Here is a 21337-nt window from a genome sequence, read left to right on the forward strand (position 1 = left end):
CATGCTGGCGTTGCGAGAGACTGTGCCCGTGGAAAGTGCCAGAGCTCTTTGTCCTCTTCTTCCCCTCCCCCAACTCTTTGTTACACCACGGTTACACGATCCCAGCGACCTATGACCCCGATCACGGACAGTCGCTTACCCAGGGCTGCTACCTTGACTTGGAAGTTGATTTTTGACCTGAGATCCAGCGGATCCCAAGCCGCTAATGAAATCAATGGGGCACGAGTGGAGAACATCTGGAGATCCATGCAACTCCGGAAAACTCGCCAGAAATGAATTCCTAAAAAGAAAACCACAGACGCGACGCTGTGCGGATATCGTAACTCTAAACGGACTTCTGGTTATAGGGACGTTTTAGACTGGCCTAGAAACTAACGAAAGCCACACAGATCTCTAGTTAAATAGAAGAGCAGACAGTTAAAAAGGCTAAAGAAACAATACTGTGATACACTTCGGATATCAATATCGCATTCGTGAAAAGGGATTGTGCATTGTACTCCAAAGGCCCAATTTCAACCATTTCAACCTGCGGAGGCTGCAGGAGTATCAATACCCGAGGAACGTCAATGGTTTTGATTAATGCCGTCGATTGAGGCCTGAAAGCGATGCCGCCACCCCCCACACCCTTTCAGTTTTGGAGAGTCGGCAGGTTTCTCATTCTCTCTCAGACAGGGATGTGGCAGAGAGCTGCGATTCCCTCTCAAGCGCATTATTAGTCCCTGCGTAAAAAAAAGAGTTCTTCCCTTTCCACACGTGCCTGTCGCACCTGGAACTGGAAGAGGTTAGGGTTGAGGGTTCGAGACTCCTACTGATGGGACCCTACCCCAAGACTGAGCGCAGGGGTGAGTGGGAGAGACCAACGACTTAGAGCTACTAGGGGTGAGCGAGTGGACAGCAGCCCCCTCCAGGCTTCGGCGTCAAAGCCTTTCGTCTTCGGAACGGTACCGCACTCATCTGAGACGTCAGTGTGCCTGACGCAGTACAGCACTGCACACACAAAATGACACAGCAGTATAGGACAGTCAATGACCAAGACCCAGACACGGGATTCAGATGATGCACAAGGGTGTTCTTCCATCAAAAAAAACAAACATTTTAGAGCACATTTCTCCTTATTCCTAAGTAGTTAAGCCCTTGGAAGGGGCCAGACTTATCTGCTGAAAGCCTCCCTCTGGAGGGACAAAGCTTAATTTAATCAGCTCACTAATTTCCACTAAAGTGCTGTATGGCTGCCACAGAACACACCCGTGTAATTATGTGCGCAGTGTTATACCACACATCGGTTTTACTTAATGCATTTTGACTAATGACACCAAAGACATCTGCACTCATTCCTGGTCGGGGAATTTCCTTGAACCGGAAAATTCAAATATCGATCTGTTAGATTTAAACAGCCTCCGTGGCTATTTTTGACCAGGAATGTGGCCGTGCGCTGTCTGGGTTGAAGCCGAGAATCCCGGTCAGGGTAATACTGCCGGCTGTAAGGTTTTTTTTTCCAATTTCTCGGTCTTGGCTGGGTGAGGTTATTACGGTGATGGAGGGGGCTGTCGTTCCGGGCTCTGTGGGAGCTCGTTTTAGAATACTGCGGCGTTTATTAAGTTTTTAACAAACGGGGGCGTTAAACAAAAAGCTGTTGCAACACGATGTTTACCTCCTGGGTGAAGAACGTGGTGAGAAGACAAGTACTGACAGTATGGAGCGCTGCCGAGTGGCTCAGGCAGTCCAGACACTCACGTTAAGCTCGGGTACAGTTCTACGACCCAGACCTTACCGGGTCGAGCCTGGGCCTTGAGGTTAGCCGACCAGGGGGCAGTGCACATCTGGCCACGCCGTCAGCGAAATAGGCATTTATGTGCCCGACGTCAGCGAGAGAGACACGCCGATCCTCCAGTACCTGAGGAGGGACGTTCAGCACACCAGACGCCCGTCTCCGAGCGCGTCCGCCCGTCTCCACTGGACAGAGCGGTCTCCCCTGCAGGACAGAGTCAAGCCTGAATGGACAGGCCGGCCAGAACCGCCGTCTCTCGAAATGAAAACGAATCCCAATTCTCTTCCTCGCGACAGGTTGGGAATGCGGAAAACGAAAGGCCACTTTTGATTTGCAGACATTCTGTTCGGTAGCTGCACCTCCTAGAGCTCGAGTGATTCTGTGAAGGCGAAGAGGTGGGGAGGGGAAACTCGGACAGGTTCACGTGAAGAGACAGGGAGATGGAAAGTTAAGGACAGAGAGGGATGGGTTGTATATGGAGGTTTCCGCCCCGCCACTTCCTAACCAACAGATCAAGGCTCGCCGCCGGAGTGCTGTGATCGTAGCCGCTGTGCATTCCTGCACTGGAGGACACAGCCCAGCAGGACTGCAAGATACTTCATCGGCAGCGTTATCTCCTTCAGATTAGGAGCTGAGCCTATGAGAAGAGCTCTCTCAGGGTCCTCACAATAATAATTATAATTGCTCACACTTATATATTTACAGGTAATGGGGATCCCCTCCACACCCACCAGTGTGCAGCCCCACCTGGATGATGCACCAGTCCTCTCCCCACACACCAGCTCTCAGTGGGGAGGAGAGCAGAGTGATGAAGCCAGTTCAGAGATGGGGATTATTAGGAGGCCATGATTGTTAAAGGCCAGGGGGAAATTTGGCCAGGACACCGGGGTTACACCCCTACTCTTTTGGAGAAACACCCTGGGATTTTTAATGACCACAGGGAGTCAGGACCTCGGTTTTACGTCTCAACCAAAGGACAGCGCCTTTTTTACAGTATAGTGTCCCCACCACTATACTGGGGCATTAGGACCCACACACACCACAGGGTGAGCGCCCCCTGCTGGTCCCACTAACACCTCTTTCAGCAGCAACCTTAGTTTTTCCCAGGAGGTCTCCCATCCAGGTACTGACCAGGCTCACACCTGCTGAGCTTCAAGAGGCTGCCAGTTGTGAGTGGCAGGGTGATCTAGCTTTGTGATCTAGTTCCTCACCGGACTTGCGCGCTGTCCCGAGCGAGGAGAGGGGGTACCGGGCTGGGCCACTTCAGAACAGAACCGCTGGCTACCCTGGAACTCTTCTCTAGCTGAAGTGCTCATCGTTAACGACACACTAGCAATCCGTTTGGAATCTCTCTCCTTCCTCTCCCAAACAAAACAGCATTCGGTTCCGGATTTTCCACCAGTGTAGCAGGAGACCAAACTAGTCCAGACTGGCAGCAGGAGGTCTGGAATGAGGAAGTGAATTGCTGTACATATTTCTGCAAACCGTAATACTGAAAAATGTGCCGGAGGTTAGTTGGAAAAAAAGCGAGCAGGAATTCTGATTCTCAAGCGATAAGCTCACTTTTGTCCTGCAAATAAATCTACAAGGAAAAGCCTTGTCTATCCCTTTCCTGGCTGGGGTGCTCAGCTCAGCCAGAACAGGTGTTCCGCACTGCAGAATGCCTGCTGCCGGAAAAGAAGCAAAAGTTTCTTTCTTTTTTTTCTTTTATTGTACCCCTTTCACTTAAAAAGAAAGAGAAGAACGAACTCAAAAAAAGCACAAATCTGCCAGTGATAAAGTGGGGTGAATGTTTTCTGCAGGGCATGAGCATATGTAACAGCACTGGGAGAAAACCGAAGGCCGCAAGGATGTTTGAAGTGGAAGTTTAAAATAGCAGGTCTGTTTGGCCTGAACCCGGTAGCCCACGCAGCAGAATACAGAACAACCTGCTTTGTCACATATATATTTGTCACAAATAAAGCAGCGGAATATTCAATAGAGCCAAAAATAGCAGGTGTGCCTGAAGGTTTTTCTGTTTTCTGTCAACCTGAGAAGCAGCCTGACGTGTGTGTGTGTGTGTGTGCAGCAGAGAGAGGGAATGGCTGAGAGAAATGGGAATAGAATAAAAGAGAGATCAAGAGAGAGGGGGGTGAGAGAGAAAGGGGCGAGTCAGAAGCCAAACCCCAGTTTTTAGACGTGCACAATCGCACCCACAGCTGCGCACTGGAATGTGCCGGGGGCCTCGCTGCGTGCTCAGAAGCACACTTGACTCTCACAGAATGCAAAGAGCCCTCCAGTTCCGAACGCCAGGCAATGCACGCACAGCCCACCTGCATGACATCTTCTTGGAGCCCAACAAATGAGTCGAACGCCTCTCATCGCCAGCAGCTGGGTCTCACGCTGTCCAGCCCCCAAGCGTCCACCTTCTGACTAGCCAGCGATACAGCCGACAAGGCGGCTTCTTAAGCACGGATTCCAGCGGGGTCGGATCATCTTGGAAGAGGGCACATCAGCCACAGTGAAGCACGGCTCGGGCCGTGTCACGCTGCCGCCCTCCATCAGGCAGGGTCAGGGAGGTGCCGGCGACACGAGAGTCCAAGCTTTTTACAGACGCGGTTACGCTCGTTAACAACCTTTGCTTTAATTACACCTCTTTACAACCCATAATTAGAATCAATTACTGCAGCCAGAGCCGGCCGCTGCGCCTCTGGGAGTATTATATCAGATGCCGGGCCCACGCCGGCCTTAAAGACAGCTCTGCACAATGTCACATGTCCAACCCGCCTTTAAAAACAGCCCTAGAGGTCTCTCTTCACACCTGGACCGGCTGGTGCTCACTGCAACTGTGGCACCTCTATGCATCCGACCCGTAACAAAGCTTTTCTGAACAGCGGCAACAGACTTAAATTTAAAAAAATTAAATTAAAATGATGCAATGCACAAATCGAATTGCTGCCATGACATTGCACGCTTGATCTCGGGGGACAAGGGAAGGGAATGGCTCAGACCGCCAGGGCCACAGGGCGGACGCACCCTGGATTGGAGCGCCGCTCCAGACAGCGGAACTCTCCCCTCGCTCCAAGTGACCGTCAGGCGGGATGTTCCAGAGAGGTTCGGGGTGTGCGGGCGGAGACCCCGACCCCGAGTGTGCGACTGGAGCTGCCCGTGCTTGCAGAGCCCCAGATCCGCGCGGCCCGATCTCGCGGGGGCATGTGTGCAGGCAGTGGAGACGAGGGCAAGAGGTCTATCAAGCCTGGAGCAAACCAGGTGTGGATCTTGGAAAGGCTCCCGTCTGGGGGCTCAGCCTGAGCCACACAGGCTGATGAGGTCTGAAACAAGCTTCCTGCTGACCGTGGGTCTAGCACACACGAGACACTAGTGCAGGTGTTCGCTGTACGGCAGTCTGAACTCAACACACAGCCCCCATGCAGAAACTGCTGTTCAGGTAGCAGGATCCTAAACAAGGACTGCTGCTTTCAGAGTCCATCAGGCACGAACCCCGGGCCAAGAATTTCATCTCAGCAGGAAGAGGAAGCATGACGGGACAAATAGACATTGGTCCACCATTCTCCTACATTCTGCTAAAGTCCAGCAGCTTAAGCAAGTAACCCAGTGGCCTCGCCAGGTGGCCCGGGCCAGACTGGACCTCACCGACCTCACCGCCGGCAGCCCGCAGGCACAGTGGACCGGGCCAGACTGGACCTCACCGACCTCACCGCCGGCAGCCCGCAGGCACAGTGGACCAGGCCAGACTGGACCTCACCGACCTCACCGCCGGCAGCCTCCAGGCCCAGTGGACCGGGCCAGACTGGACCTCACCGTCGGCAGCCTGCAGGCCCAGTGGACCGGGCCAGACTGGACCTCACCGTCGGCAGCCTGCAGGCCCAGTGGACCGGGCCAGACTGGACCTCACCGCCGGCAGCCTGCAGGCCCAGTGGACCGGGCCAGACTGGACCTCACCGCCGGCAGCCTGCAGGCCCAGTGGACTGGGTCAGACTGGACCTAACTGACCTCACCACCGGCAGCCTCCAGACTGGACCGGGCCAGACTGGACTTCTTGACCTCATGCTTACTGCCAGGGTGCAGACAGGACAGCTTTGGGCATGCCCCCCCGGCGCTGTGTGCATTCTACTGCACCGCTTAATATTCTGCATCCGGGTCTGAGGTGAACCAACTGTTTCCCTCTCACCTTTGATTTAGTATTTCATTTGCCCCATTTTACAAATAAGCACCCCAGCAATTTTTATTTAAAAAAAGACTCCAATGCTTTCAAAAAAAACAGTTAATTATTTTAATTTCCTAGCAGACACAGTTGCATATATTTATTTGCAAAATGTCAGCAGATACTGTCTCTATACATGTTCAAATGTGAAAAATTGCAAATTATCTCATTAGGTGCTAATTTCCAATTATCGCCGATGGCAGCCTATTTTACAGCTGCATTTTTCTCTTTGCAAAATGAAGAAGGCTTCTTTTTTCCAGCAAAGCCTTTAGCACAAAATTAGTCACAGACCAACACCTGGAATTCTTCCAGAATTAAAAGATAACAAATACAAAATCAGACATTTTCACCCTTATTCCTGGCATGTAAAGGTCTGGAAATATTTTTTCTACCTACTGAGCTCACTACCTCCTGAACTCGCCACATGTCCTGGCACACAGCTCCTGAGCTCAGCACACAGCCCAGACCCCCAGCACACAGCTCCTGAGCTCAGCACACAGCTCCTGAACTCCAGCACACAGCCCAGACCCCCAGCACACAGCTCCTGAACTCCAGCACACAGTCCAGAGCTCCAGCACACAGTCCAGAGCTCCAGCACACAGCTCCTGAGCTCCAGCACACAGCTCCTGGGCTCCAGCACACAGCCCAGACCCCCAGCACACAGCTCCTGAGCTCCAGCACACAGCTCCTGAGCTCCAGCACACAGCCCAGACCCCCAGCACACAGCTCCTGAGCTCCAGCACACAGCTCCTGAGCTCAGCACACAGCCCAGACCCCCAGCACACAGCTCCTGAGCTCCAGCACACAGCCCAGACCCCCAGCACACAGCTCCTGAGCTCAGCACACAGCCCAGACCCCCAGCACACAGCTCCTGAACTCCAGCACACAGCCCAGACCCCCAGCACACAGCTCCTGAACTCCAGAACACAGTCCAGAGCTCCAGCACACAGCTCCTGGGCTCCAGCACACAGCTCCTGGGCTCCAGCACAGCCCAGACCCCCAGCACACAGCTCCTGAACTCCAGAACACAGTCCAGACCCCCAGCACACAGCTCCTGAACTCCAGAACACAGTCCAGACCCCCAGCACACAGCTCCTGAGCTCAGCACACAGCCCAGACCCCCAGCACACAGCTCCTGAACTCCAGAACACAGTCCAGACCCCCAGCACACAGCTCCTGAGCTCCAGCACACAGCTCCTGGGCTCAGCACACAGCCCAGACCCCCAGCACACAGCTCCTGAACTCCAGAGCACAGTCCAGACCCCCAGCACACAGCTCCTGAGCTCAGCACACAGCCCAGACCCCCAGCACACAGCTCCTGAACTCCAGAACACAGTCCAGACCCCCAGCACACAGCTCCTGAGCTCCAGCACACAGCTCCTGGGCTCAGCACACAGCCCAGACCCCCAGCACACAGCTCCTGAACTCCAGCACACAGTCCAGACCCCCAGCACACAGCTCCTGAGCTCAGCACACAGCCCAGACCCCCAGCACACAGCTCCTGAACTCCAGAACACAGTCCAGACCCCCAGCACACAGCTCCTGAGCTCCAGCACACAGCTCCTGGGCTCAGCACACAGCCCAGACCCCCAGCACACAGCTCCTGAACTCCAGCACACAGTCCAGACCCCCAGCACACAGCTCCTGAGCTCAGCACACAGCCCAGACCCCCAGCACACAGCTCCTGAACTCCAGAACACAGTCCAGAGCTCCAGCACACAGCTCCTGGGCTCCAGCACACAGCTCCTGGGCTCCAGCACACAGCTCCTGGGCTCCAGCACAGCCCAGACCCCCAGCACACAGCTCCTGAGCTCTGCCACACAGCCCAGACCCCCAGCACACAGCTCCTGAGCTCCAGCACACAGCTCCTGAGCTCCAGCACACAGCCCAGACCCCCAGCACACAGCTCCTGAGCTCAGCACACAGCCCAGACCCCCAGCACACAGCTCCTGAACTCCAGAACACAGTCCAGAGCTCCAGCACACAGCTCCTGAGCTCCAGCACACAGCTCCTGGGCTCCAGCACACAGCTCCTGGGCTCCAGCACACAGCTCCTGGGCTCCAGCACACAGCTCCTGGGCTCCAGCACAGCCCAGACCCCCAGCACACAGCTCCTGAGCTCTGCCACACAGCCCAGACCCCCAGCACACAGCCCAGACCCCCAGCACACAGCTCTTTTCTTTTCTGTATCTTTTTAAATCTCAATTTAGCAGTCTACATCTACAAAATCTGATAAAATGCTGAATGTAAAATGGAAATAGAAAATATACAGCCACATGAAAGTTTAAACAAATCGATAAATAAAAGATTTGAAAATTGTTACTGAAGAAAAGCTCACAGTAAGCCCATTAATACTGGAGCTCGAGGAGAGCGGGGCCTTCTGACAGTCACTGCCTCTCGTACACAAGCTATTTTTAGCTCCCTGTTCCAGCCAGATCATTATGCAAACAAGGCAAGAAACAACAATTTTGCAAGAATTGAAATATTAACCTCCCTGAACCACCAATTTCTGAATCACTGTGGATGGAATAAGGAGAGACAGCTTGCTCGGGCAGAGACAAAGTAGGGGAGGCAGGTTGAATAAAACCTCAGTGGAGCCAAACAAGACTATTTTTGCAATTAAAAAAAAAGAAAATCATACACCAGCACCCCTGCAGAATATATATATATAGGCCTGCCTTTCGAGCCTGCTGTCTGTGAGGTGTTAAAAATCAAGTGGCGTGAAGGTGTGAGGTCAGGGGCTCAGTGCAGCGAAAAACACAGGGCTGGGTGTAACAAAAAAAATAATTGGCAATTCTGTTTTATTATTTTAAAAATGTTCAAGCAAGCGTCCTCCGAAGCAGGCTTACGCAGCCGGCCGAATGCCCTTCCAGAGCACTGTTTATAACAGAGACATAAGACATTACCAAAACATTCAGCACTACTGCTCCAAACAGCCCATCGGAGGCACGAGAGGTCAGAGTTCATGCTGAAGGGTTAAAGCTGTGGTTTAGGGCTCCAAGTTAAGAGTTAGGTGATGGGAAAGAATCCGAGTTATTACAGAAACATCCGCACCCAATTAAGTGGTGGAAAAGAATGATCATAAAGAGGTATGAATGTTATAACAGCCAGGCTCCATACGGCTCAGTCAAAATCAGTTTACCCAGAGTGCCCTGCCTGTGCGAAATCTGGACACAGAAACAGAACCAGTTCCACACTGCACAGACCCAGTCCACAGACTGGGAAAACATACAAGCGGACAAGCGCGAGGTCCAGTTCCTGAGGTCGGATCATCACTACAACAGCGCAGGGAGGATCCAAATCGCTCCTGAACCGCAGAGTCACAAGAGACAAGGCCCAGCTAGGAAGGGGGGGGGCTCCTGGAAGATGGTAATTTTTGCTTATCTGTGGCTAAAATGCAGCAAGGAAGGAGTGCTGGAAGGGACTGTGGGCCCTGTACAGGGATTAAGGAGGAAAAACCTGTTCTTTTGAGCTCCTGCGGAGGACTGGGTGACCGCAGTTTCAGAGCCAGGACAGGGAAAAGGCACAGACAGCAGTGGTAGGACTTGGAGGGTCACTTTTACTGACAAATCCAGCCCCGGCAACCACTTTCACAGGCTGAAAATGACAAGCATCCCAACACTTCTTTAATTGAGTAGAGCTCTTTTGGCTCATTAGAATATGTACTCACTGTAAGGTGACTTGTGAAATAAAGTTTTTTGTTGGAAAACAAAATGCAGAAAGCCATTATTTTACCAAAAGGCCTAATGTTCCTTTTTTTTCTGCGCATCGGATATACGTGCGCTACATACAGACGCCAGCCTGGCCCGTGAGCCCACCGACAGCTCCCAGCCTGTGCACACATCCCTGCCTCTGCCGGCATCGTGGGCACACTCATCTCTTATTTATTCATGCGCTGTGTATCTCTCAGATGAATAAGGTCTCGGAGACACGCAGACAGCTTGTCAGAAACAGTGCCTGCGTGCACAGCCCTTAACAAGAGCAGCTGTGCTTCAGTAGCATGCAATTCCTGAACCACGCAAAGATCTGTTCGTTTGTTCAGCCAGTCAGTCATAAATCCCGGACTATATTAAAAGATTAAGTGCCTATTCGGATTTTTTAGAAAAAGGAGCTGAACAGGAACTCTGACTCTTGCCGATCAAGGGCTTTAACTCCAGCACTGAGTGGCGGCTTCAGGCCTGTACTGTGAATGGGAAAAACTAGAACGGGAAGCTGGATGGATTATGGTCAGTACCTGGATGGGAGACCTCCTGGGAAAAACTAAGGTTGCTGCTGGAAGAGGTGCTCGTGGGGCCAGCAGGGGGCGCTCACCCTGTGGTCTGTGTGGGTCCTAATGCTCCAGTATAATGATGGGGACACTATACTGTTAACAGGCACGTAAAACCGAGGTCCTGACTCTCTGTGGGTTAAAAATCCCAGAGCGTTTCTCGAAAAGAGTAGGGGTGTAACCCCGGCGTCCTGGCCAAATTTCCCATTGGTCCTTACCAATCATGGCCTCCTAATAATCCCCCTCTATGAATTGACTACATTACTCTGCTCTCCCCCCACTGAGAGCTGATGTGTGGTGAGCGTTCTGGCGCACTATGGCTGCCGTCACATCATCCAGGTGGGGCTGCACATTGGTGGTGGAGGGGAGTCCCCATTACCTGTAAAGCGCTTTAAATGGAGTGTCCAGAAAAGCGCTATATAAGTGTGAGCAATTATTATTATTATTATTATTATTATTATGTGAAACTTGGGCACAGAAACACTGGAGGTGACAAAGAGAAGGTCTCTCCAGAAAATGAGACTAACAAAGTGAGCAGCGAGCAGGTGCCAGGCAGGAAAGTCTCAGCGGGTCCACACCTGAAGAGGGCGCCGACCTCACAGCGGCCCCTGGAAGACGCACACAAGCTACCAGGGGCACACCGCTGAGCCAGTATAGCGCCCTCTGGTGGGCACCGTCACTGTGCGTGGGGAGTGTGGTCCCATTGGTCCTATTGTGCAAGTGCCGGACCTAACCCCACAGCTGTGGCAATGCAGTTGTCCAATTAGGGCGGCCAAATTAGGAGGCACGCTGGACGCTGCTTAACTAACACAGGAGGCGGTGTCTGCTCTCAGGCTTGCGGAGATTATAACGGACACGTCAGACGCCTTGTCTGGACTGCCCATGGACAAGAGGGCCTTGACTTCCTGCGGTCAGCTGGGTTTTAACTTCCTGCTCCCCATCGCCCTACACCTAGAGGCAAGGAATGCTCCGGTTGCACTGCGGCGCCCTTTATCTCGGCAAACAATGACAGCTGGAAAATCCCCACGGAGCCTGTCGTCGCACTCCCAAGCACAGGGAGAGAGAGGGAGAGAGGGCGCGAGAGGCAGCGGCTGGTGGCAGATGTAATTAAGACCGAAGAGCGGAGCGACAACAATAACTTGCTCGGATCGAAGGGAGCTGATGAAGACAGAGGCCGGGGGGGGGGTTTCTTCACCTGCAGCAGCTCGGTCCTGTTTGGACCTACATCCGGACTACATGGCTGGCTACATTGCTGCATGTTGACCCACTCCCCCTTTTCCTGGTTCTGAGACGGAGCATTCGGGCTCGCTGACCAGCTTCATCTTCCCGTCTCCTTCTTCACAACCCCCCCACATTTGCAATCGCCCCTTGCTCCCCCACTTGGCTCCCTGCTCACAGCATGGATCAGGGCCCCAGGACATGGGACCCCACCACAGGAAGGCGCTGTTGCCCTTCCCGCCGACAGCCACGTCCTTCCGAACAACCTGAAGTCCCACAATCCTCCGGGAGAGTTGGCGCTGACTGGGGGCATCGGGGCAGCTCTCGCCAACAGCCAACAGTGAGCCATCCGGAAAGACACAGAGGGGGTCAGACTCCGGGCCATACTGCCTGGAGACTTGCTCAAGCTCATTCGTCATTCCAGCCATATACAAGTAGATAAGTAGCCATATACAAGGAGGTTCCTCCTGGTCCATGGTGCAAATACACACAGGGCACTGACATAGACATTGTAGACGGGATACACATAGTGCAAAGTGCAAATAGTGCAAATGACTCAGGCTAATACATAATAGAATAGACACAAAAACCCTGGGGGGAGTTTCTGGAATTGGAGTAGGTGCACGCAGATCCCAGGGTGTTGAGGAGCCTGACAGCCTGCGAGAAAAAGCTGTTACAGAGTCTGGGGGAGCTAGCCCGTACGCTGCCCGAATCCAAAACCTGCTTGGGCCTCTGGAGAGCACCAGCAAGCGGCCAGGCCCTGCAGAGACCGGCCCTGCTCACAAGGCTTCACGGGCCAGGCAGAGCAGCGGTGAACGGGAGCTCCCAGCTGCTTCGCTCCTGGTACTTCTGAGATCTATTTGAATCCAAATATTTCCCATTGCACGCGTCTCGGACGGCAAATGAGCAAGATGCAGAGCGTTCACTCCTGGCAAAACCTGCTTTCCGATCTATTTCAATATAGGCCTGTCGATGGAGAGCACATTCTCATTCCCAGCAACGGCCTGGACACCCAATTAAGTTTAAGCTGTGCAGCTCCTGGAGAGGCAAAGTTCCTTGTTCGAGGGCGCGGGACTAGAACCCGCAACCCTCCGTCCTGGAATCCGGCTCCCCTCCCCCCTCCACACCGCAGCCTTCTCATTAAAGCAGTCACCGCCCTGAGCCACAGGTGTGTCTCTCCGAGCGCCAGGCACTGGCGCCGGTCCTCTCTGCGTCAGAAAGACGGCGGCGCGCCCAGGCGAACTGCCCTGCGGGCACGGAGAGGTCGAGACAATGTCGCAGCAGGGCAAAGGCAGATAGACACTTGCTGCACGACAAAAGTCTGAACCACCGCCGGTACAGTTTATTAAAGAGCTGTCAGCTGTGATCACGAGAACAGCAGGGCAGCGTCGAGATTCGGTTCTATCCTCACACGCTGCAGGCCAGCGGCGCCGCCGATCCCAGCCTCTGCCCGCCCCGGCAGAGCCTGGCGCTGCGGTGAAGCTGCTCAAGCAGCGAGAGGCAGGGGCAGAACGTGTTTTCGGTGCGTTTGTGTTCCCTTCCCTTTCCTCCCTGCCGTCTGCCTCTCTGCGCTTCTGACACACGGCAGCTCTGGAGCACTTAAGGCAGCCCAGCACGTGAAAGGACGGGATAGTTTTATCTTTGACGTCAGCGGGGACGACCGCAGAACAGCCATTTAAAAAGCTCCGCTCCTAGCACAGCCCTGTGGCTCCCAGGGGCAGACAATTTGCATGTATCTTTCAGGCACGCTGATCCTTCAACAAGACCAGATGATGGGATTGCACTCATCAACATCTCCACAGCAGATTTTACAAGCAGCAGGGGCTCTTGGTTCGAAACGCTGGGAAGAAATAAATTCCACTTTCCAAGCTGTAAATACCAGGCAAATACCCCTAGGTACCCTCAGCTCTACCCACTAGCCCACACTGCCTCTCTCCCAGTGCCTCAGCTCTAACCACTAGCCCACACTGCCTCTCTCCCAGTGCCTCAGCTCTAACCACTAGCCCACACTGCCTCTCTCCCAGTGCCTCAGCTCTAACCCCTAGCCCACGCTGCCTCTCTCCCGGTGCCTCAGCTCTAACCACTAGCCCACGCTGCCTCTCTCCCGGTGCCTCAGCTCTAACCACTAGCCCACACTGCCTCTCTCCCAGTGCCTCAGCTCTAACCCCTAGCCCACACTGCCTCTCTCCCAGTGCCTCAGCTCAAACCACTAGCCCACACTGCCTCTCTCCCAGTGCCTCAGCTCTAACCACTAGCCCACACTGCCTCTCTCCCAGTGCCTCAGTTAATGCTTCCGTTAGCCTCTTACTGCCTCTTACTGCCTCCCCTCTCTCAGCGACTCTGCTCTGACCTTGGACACACTCTCTCCATCGCTCTCTGGTAACCACATCCCACACAACCCTGCTCATGCTGCCGGTATCCAGAGAGACACCCCTTGCAGCACTGACTGGCAGTGCGAGAGAGCGGGAGAGACCGATCCATATGCCACCTCAGAGGAACCTGAAACAACCGCCGGTTTGTCAGTTTAATAATGACGGAGGCTAAGCATTCTTATAGCAGCTTTTCACGGGGCTCTTAAGCGATCTTCACACAGGAGCCCACAGTGCTGTTGAAACAGTCACTTTACGCCCATTTACTCTTCCCAGCAGCTGTGCGTGAAAGACAAGCTTAGGGCAGCTCTGGGCAGCCTAGCCTGGGGGGGGCAGGGACAGAGAAGAGGCCGCTGAGATCACTGCATTGCCCTGCTTCCCTTATCCCATTCCAGCTGCCCATGGGCATCGAGCTCACCCCTATTTCAGTCTACTTAAAAACAGTTGTGTACACACAGAGATGGATGAGCTCAGACTTATTTATTAAATCTGCTAAAAAAAGATGACTTCTGTCTGCCAGGGAAGTGGTTGATAAACATCTAGTGAGTGTGTTCTGCACCATATATGGATAAACATTCCCTCCTGGCTGCATATAATGGGGCAGCCCTGAGTTCTACGCAGGGCATTGACAGATCAAAAACCAACAGAACAGGAGCTTGCCCCTTCCAGGCAGGCGGTGTCCGACTGGGCTCCTCACAGCCCCAGCACCCGAGGAGCTGGGGAAAGTCGGCAAATCGGTTCAATTAATCCCACCAGCTTAACGAGCTGGTTTGGTTCGTTAAGACCCGGGCTGTTAAAAGGCAATCCTGGAGACACACTGACCCCCCCCGGGGACCCTGACGTCTCGGCCCTGGGCTGTCAGATTCGCTCCTCTTTCCCTTCATCAGGCGTCTGAGAGATCCACAGAAGAGCAGTGAGAGGAGAGCAGAAAAACTCCAGAGACCCAGATCTGCTCGCATCATGTCCGACAAACGAGAGAGCATTTTTTTAACTGCACTAGCAGTTCTTTGCCAAGCGGGGTCATTCTTTTAATGGAACGTTTCAGGCAAATGGAACACAGTAAATTAATCTCTCGGGGAGCGCTGGGCTAATTTTCTTATTATCTTAAGTGCTAAAAAATGTGACAAAACAGGCCCTGCATCGGTCTCCAAAACCTGATTTTTCTCCACACCCTCCCTCTCTGCAGCCTAGCACAAACGCAGAAGAGAGGTTCACAAACGCATGAATGAATAAACACTCGGTGCCATTAACCTTCATTAAAAGAGAATTCAGTCTAGCGTTTGCGCTTCTTAAAACAAAAAAAGCGGCCTTCAGTCACATTTCTGAAATTTAATTAGCGAGCAGAAATCAATTGTAAAAATGGCCACTGCCAACAGCGCAGGGCTCTCGTATTTACAAACACCTCACATACAATATTTCTTCCTTCGCTTGAGCACTCAATAATTCTGGATGCCAAGATGCGTTCAATTGTTTGGAGCTTAATTACTTTCACGCCTTTGGCGAAGGACAGATATAGCTCCCTGTGCCTCGGCTTGCAACGCCTCTGACCTTTCGGATGCGCTCTGTTCACGCTGTGTCCAGCGAACTGCACAGATGAGCCCCTCTGCCAGGCGCTGGCCTGCCTGGGGCCGGTGTGGGTGTGATGGGTAACGTGGCTGTGCTGCAGAGCTGGCAGGAGCCAGCTGAGAGACATGTGTGCAAACACACTCCCCCAGCATGCCCTACAGAAAGGGGGAGCACGGAGAACAGTGGCTAGGGCCACCACCCTCACACGTGACGACCGACCTCCTACAACAGCAAGATCCCTCCTTTCAGCTCATTAATTAATCCGTCCCACAGAACAAGTCTACACCTTTCCCCAGGTGATAAGGCTGCAGGAAGCTGAGGAAGGGAAGAGGGCTGGGTGAGGCCTGCACTGGTTTCTCCCAGGTCACAGGTCGGAGGTCGGAGGTCAGAGGTCGCCGTCAGCACAGGACCTGACTCGAGCAACAGCAAGAGCCAGCGTCCCTGCACTGAGGACCTTGGACCACACAGGCATCAGTATTACATCGTCGTGTTCCAGCACTCACACAGGCCCCTGACGGTGACAGCCTGGCTGTCTTTAACCAAGACGCTACGTTTATCAGGTTTTATTTTCGTTCTAGGCGTTACATTTGCTCCGTCAGCACGCCCACACTTTGAGCTGCCCAGACTGTATCTGTGGCTTGAGGTCTCCCCCTCCGAGCTCGTTTCCGCTGTAGCTGTTAAAATTCAAAGTGACGGGAAAAAATAAAATAAGATCAGACCCACACATCTCGCCTTGAGCTTCGCAGCAATAGTCCGGAATGACGTCCAGCCCAGGGCTGCACCCTGTGTATATCCCAGGCAGCCCCTGACGTGTTTAGCTGATCATTAATATCCTCAACCTAGATCATTCGGCATCCGGCCGTCCGGGGGGAACAACTTGCTGTTCCCCTGTCCCCCCCCAGTCCTGGGAAGCCACACTCAGGCAGGTTTCCCAGCCAACAACAAGGTGAAGGGGGCCTGTAGGTGCCCAGGGGGGATAGACGACCCAGGAGGTGCCAAGCCTGCCCACGCCTGCTGTGGTGGGCAGCTCTGGGGCTGCCCGAGGACAGGTTACCCTCGCAGTCCCCGGACAGGACCGGAGCATCCTCCCCCCTCAGAGAGCTGGGGAGGGGGGGTCCGCACCTCCCGGAGAATACATCAATGTGCTTATTCATGCTCGCATTAACGAAATCCTCTGCAGCACTGAAACCTGGCGCCCTGGGAATAACTCATCGTCTGTTTACGGCCAATGCACGAAAATGAACAAGCACCATTTTATTTTTGAATCCAGGGAAATATCAGATCACCGTTTTGCGAATCACAGCAATTACAGTCCTTAACCCATTGATTAGCAGCATGACAGACATGAGTGGGCGCTAAAAGCCGGGAGAGGCTCACTCGAGGGCCATCAAACACTGAGCCCCCTCCTCGGAGTCCTGCTGTATTTCCACTGTCCACACTGGCAGGAGTGTGGGGGGGCTCTCTTGTGACCAGTGCGCAGGGGGGGGATCGGCCCGCAATGATTTTTTCCTCTGCGGATTTTTTTAAAAAAATAATTAAATTGGGCTTCCGGGAAATCCGCCATTAAGAAAATGGAAAAGGCACCCCATTTATTTCCCACTCCGGAGGGAGTTCTACGGCCTGCAGGGTTTTTCGGATCTAGGGTACCGGCAGCATTCGACGGGAATAAAGTGGATGTTGCTCACAGCTAATTCACGCCCTGCGCTGAAAGTTTTGCAGTCTAAACCCCCACCCCCACTGGAGAATGCGTCAGAAAGCAACGTGCACCCTGCGGGACGAGTTACTCAGCACTCCTGATCGCACGAGAGACTGGCTGGCTGGCTCCCTGGGCAGAGGACCCTGCTTGGGGAAGGGTGAAGACAGGTCCCTGCCCAGGACTCTGAGAGGCTGGACCAGGGCGGGACATTCTGGACTGTCACAGTCCACCAACATATTTCTAAGCTCTTTGGGCCTTGCATTTTTTTGAAACAGCACCGTTACCCCTTTGGAGCCTGGTGTTATCTGACCTCCGATGTGAAGCAAAGCAGGGCCTGGAGAGTGGGTGACCTCTCTGGATGGCCGATGACCCTACACCCCCCAAAACAGCGATTGGAAAAGGTGGGGGATGACAACAGCCAAGTTCGGTCACACTCAGTAATTAGCAATCACCCCGATGACATTTCCACTGTAAATACTGGACGGGACCCCCTTCTCTCCCTCGCACACCTCTTTGTGCACCCCACCTCCCCCTCTGCAGCTGCCCCTGGGTCACCCCTCACTCTGCAGGGGGCTCCCAGCCCCCTCGTCCTCTGGCCAGGAGGTCGGCCCTCAGCCAAGTGTTATGTCATGTGCCAAACCACTCTATACCATACAGTGTCGCGAGAAGCTGGAGCCTACCTGGCAAGCAAGAGGCGAAAGGCAGGGTACGCCCTGGACAGGACGCCAGTCCATCGCAGGGCAAGAGCAAGCCAATTATACATGGGGACAATTTAGAGCCACAGTAAAGGCCAAGAGGGGAAATTTGGCCCAGACAAGGGGATAACTCCCTACTCTTCTTCTTGAGAAATGCCTTTAATGACCACGAAGAGTCAGGACCTCGGTTTAACGTCTCATCCGAAAAGACGGAGCCAGGTGCCAGCGAGACACAAACGGGCCGCGAACAAGGACACGGACACGCCCCTGAGTCTCCTCTCACCGGGCGCCGCTACAGCCGATCTGCGGAGCCTCGCCCGGACTCCAGAGATCCACTTCACAGATGCCTTCTTTCACTCCAAAGCTCTCATTTGAGCCCGGCTTTAGTGATGCCGCGAAAGTGCATAGAGAACTGCCTCTTAAGATTTTAGTGCTGCTTCAGGGAAATCTCCGCACGTTGCAGAAACACTTCTCGCCTGTGAAAGCCTGCCTGTTTTAAACCCCCGACACGATTGCTACAAAGCGCTCTTTGCTCCGTCTCCTCCGCTATGAAGACGGGAGAAAGCTCAACGTCTTGACGATGGTAATGAAGTATTAACTTCCCTATCTGATTGGAACTCCGAGAAGAAGCTGTTGCGTTAGATAACGAGCGCAGGTCTTTGCGCCCTTCCGCCGAGATCATTCAATACATGACGTCCATGATTATTTTATTTTTTTTGCGACATGTGCGTGTGAACTCCGACACAAACGACCCGCTTCGAATATAAATGGAGCCGAACTCTGCGCCGGGCGGCCGGAGCCTGGTCCCGGGTGGACCGGTGCAGGTGACCGCCGCCGCCCGTTTGCACTGAACGGTGGGTGCCGGACCGGAGCTAAGCTCTCCTGAGCTGTGGCTGTCCCTGTTCAGCCATTCCGAGCACCAGAGCAGGTGGACGAAGTGGTCAACGAGCTCATCGTCAGTGGGTTGCGGACCGACACCCACATACAGGAATTCGGACGGGAGCTTCCTCTCTCGCGCCCCGCCGCACCCGCACGGGGATCTGCCCGGGCGCTCGTGCCGTTCGCAGGTCAGCTTGGCGACAACCCCCTCGCGCTTCCTGCACGGCCAAGGGCAGGGTGCGTGCGCGCGCCTCCCCCCCCGCCCCACCGTGCAGGGGAGATTTCAAGACTTGTGCAAAAGCTCATTGAAGAGACACCAAAGGGGCGCTTCGAAGAAGTGCACCCGTGCGTGCGGCTGGGAGGCTGTGTGTGGGCGTGTGTTTTCTTTTGCGCATGAAGGGTGAGCTGTGTATTCGGCTCCATCCGCTCGTGGGGAAACGAAAGTGTGCCGACAAATGCCCGCTGGCACGATTCGTGTACATGTAGACAAGCACCGTAACTGCTCTCCACGCTCGCGTGAAAAAAAACCCCAAAAACAGCAGCAAACTGAAACACAACATTGAACGGTTTCATCACATAACTGGAAGTAGCAGGACAGAAATGAAGTCCGCGTACTGTCACTCCACCTCTGCCGTCTCCGCTCCACACGGAGAGCCGGGCTCACCCCTTCGCCAGTCCCCACAGCCCCCCACTGCGGTCACGGACCCCCCGACCCGCTCGCGCCCCGCGGGGCGCTGCATTCCAGCAGTCCCGCTCCGCGCGGAGCGAGGTGTCAGCCTGCGTGCACGTCTGTCCGCTCGTGGGCAAGAGCGACCCGTGCTACCTGTGACCACGGGCGCGCACACACACACAAAACAACAACAACAAACAAAACTCCTCCTTTCTTAAAAAAGGAAAAGCCGCAAGCGCTTCTTACCCTTGGCCGTGGATTCCTTAGCCATCCCGTCTGGCGGCGGAGACCAGATGGAAGAGCCGGCGTCTCCGGGGCTGTTCTGCAAGCGAGTGTGCGCGCACCTCCCTCCCCCCGGCTCCGGCACCGCGCCGCGCGGTGGCCCCCCGCGCCTGGGCTCCGGGTCACAGCGCCGCCTGGCCTCGTGCTCACCGGCGGCAGGGGCAGCGCGCTCTGTGCACGGCTGCGGCTCCGGCTCCTTCTCGCTCCCTCCGCCCCCCCCCCTTGACAGCGGGGAAGCGTCGCTCCTGCACGGCCGGGCTCGGAGGGCCTCTAGCGGCGGCTCCGCGAGCTGCGTCCCCCCGAACCTCTGTCTTTCAATCCCGTGACGGCTGTTTCACATCAGCCAACGCGTTTGTCTGTCATACACTTCCGCGGCGACATCTGTCAGCGAGCCGATTAAAATTGTATGAGCAGTAAATTCATTGGGATTGATCCCCGGGGCTCTCGACAGCCAGCAGCGAGCCCGCTTTCACGCCTTTAGCCTATGAAAAAAAAAACAACACCAACACCACCACCACCTCAATTTCCCAGAACTGCCTTTTCCTGAACAGTTTGCAGAACTGCGCAGTGACAAGACAGCGACAGGATTCTTCGGTCTGGGTTTCGTGCGCGCCGGAGATCTTATTTCTTAATTGCAACGGGACGCCTGTCGCTCGGGCTGCCTCGCGCACCTGAGCCGGGCTTGGACATCTGGTCGCTACTGGACCGACCGGAACAATCCCGACCCAGCGCGATTCCGAAACCCGAGATTAAAAACTCTTAACATCTACCTCCAATAAACACTTGAACCCGTTACACACATGATTTCTAATACAACGCATTTCGGTTCTGGTTTCTTAATTTCTCCTCATTTCTACTTAGAAGAAAGTTCACGTTTTGTGCAAAGTCTCTTATTTTGTTTGTGTTTCATTTTAAAACACGCGAAACACGGATACGCAGGAATAAGACGCCTTTTCTCCCTTCTTAACTAAAATTCAGCGACGTTCTTTTTAAAAACGAAGTGCATTTACGCAGGAAAGAGGCATCAGAAGACAGAAAACGCAACTGTCCGGTCCTGATCTCCCGACTTGAGCAGCCGAATCGCGTTTCGGTTTCGCTGACATTCCTAGAGGTGCCCCGACTCTCTCTCTCTCTTTCCGCGCGGCTGTGCTTTATTAGCTAATTACAGTAGGTGGATTTCTGTGTTAGCAACCGGAGAAAGCGCCTGACACTTCCCCCAACACCAAGGCTGCCGCAAACGGACAGTTTATTTCCGAGAGGAGCGGAGCGGAGGCGGTGTAGCTCAGCGCTCAAGAAGAGAGCCGCGACTGGGCTCACTTCCTTAAACTTCCCCTCGTGCCTCCGCTCCTAGAATCACTTCGACCTTCTGCGGCCGACGAATACGCTGTAGTCGAAAGAAGAATTTAAAAACCCAACGACGTACAGCAAGAACCCCCGGGAGAGCTCGTTCAGCTCCGAATGAGTGAGCTAGGCGTGGCACGGAGCCCCAATCGCCGGCGCTTCACTGCCCTGAGAACAGGAGGTGCTTCTGTACACAAAGGGTTGTGGGAGACTGAAACAAGCAGCCCAGGCACGCTGTCGAAGCCGATTACCTGGCTGCTTTCAAGAAAACGGGCGGGATGAGATAGCTACTACCAAACAAACACTCTAGATGAGCAATTTCTCGTTTGTCACCTTTCTTCGGTTTCTCTTTCCGGCGTTGGCTAATGGCTGATTCTCGCTGG

The 21337-nt window shown here is 54.1% G+C and overlaps 1 protein-coding gene across 3 annotated transcripts in view; it reads right to left on the reverse strand.

The window, feature by feature from the left end:
- The window catches only part of LOC102692719 (membrane-associated phosphatidylinositol transfer protein 3), a 79736-nt gene extending 58399 nt beyond the window's left edge, over window positions 1-21337 (reverse strand). For 2 of the 3 annotated variants that reach the window (XM_069184450.1, XM_069184449.1), the window contains exon 1: window positions 19578-20903. In XM_069184450.1, coding sequence (XP_069040551.1) covers window positions 19578-19602 — 25 coding nt within the window. In that variant the 5' untranslated portion in view covers window positions 19603-20903. Of the gene's footprint in view, window positions 1-19577; window positions 20904-21287 lie in introns of those variants that run through there. The other variant, XM_069184451.1, reaches the window with a different exon arrangement.

Source organism: Lepisosteus oculatus, chromosome 26 (assembly GCF_040954835.1).
Source record: "Lepisosteus oculatus isolate fLepOcu1 chromosome 26, fLepOcu1.hap2, whole genome shotgun sequence".
NCBI classification, from domain to species: Eukaryota; Metazoa; Chordata; class Actinopteri; order Semionotiformes; family Lepisosteidae; genus Lepisosteus; species Lepisosteus oculatus.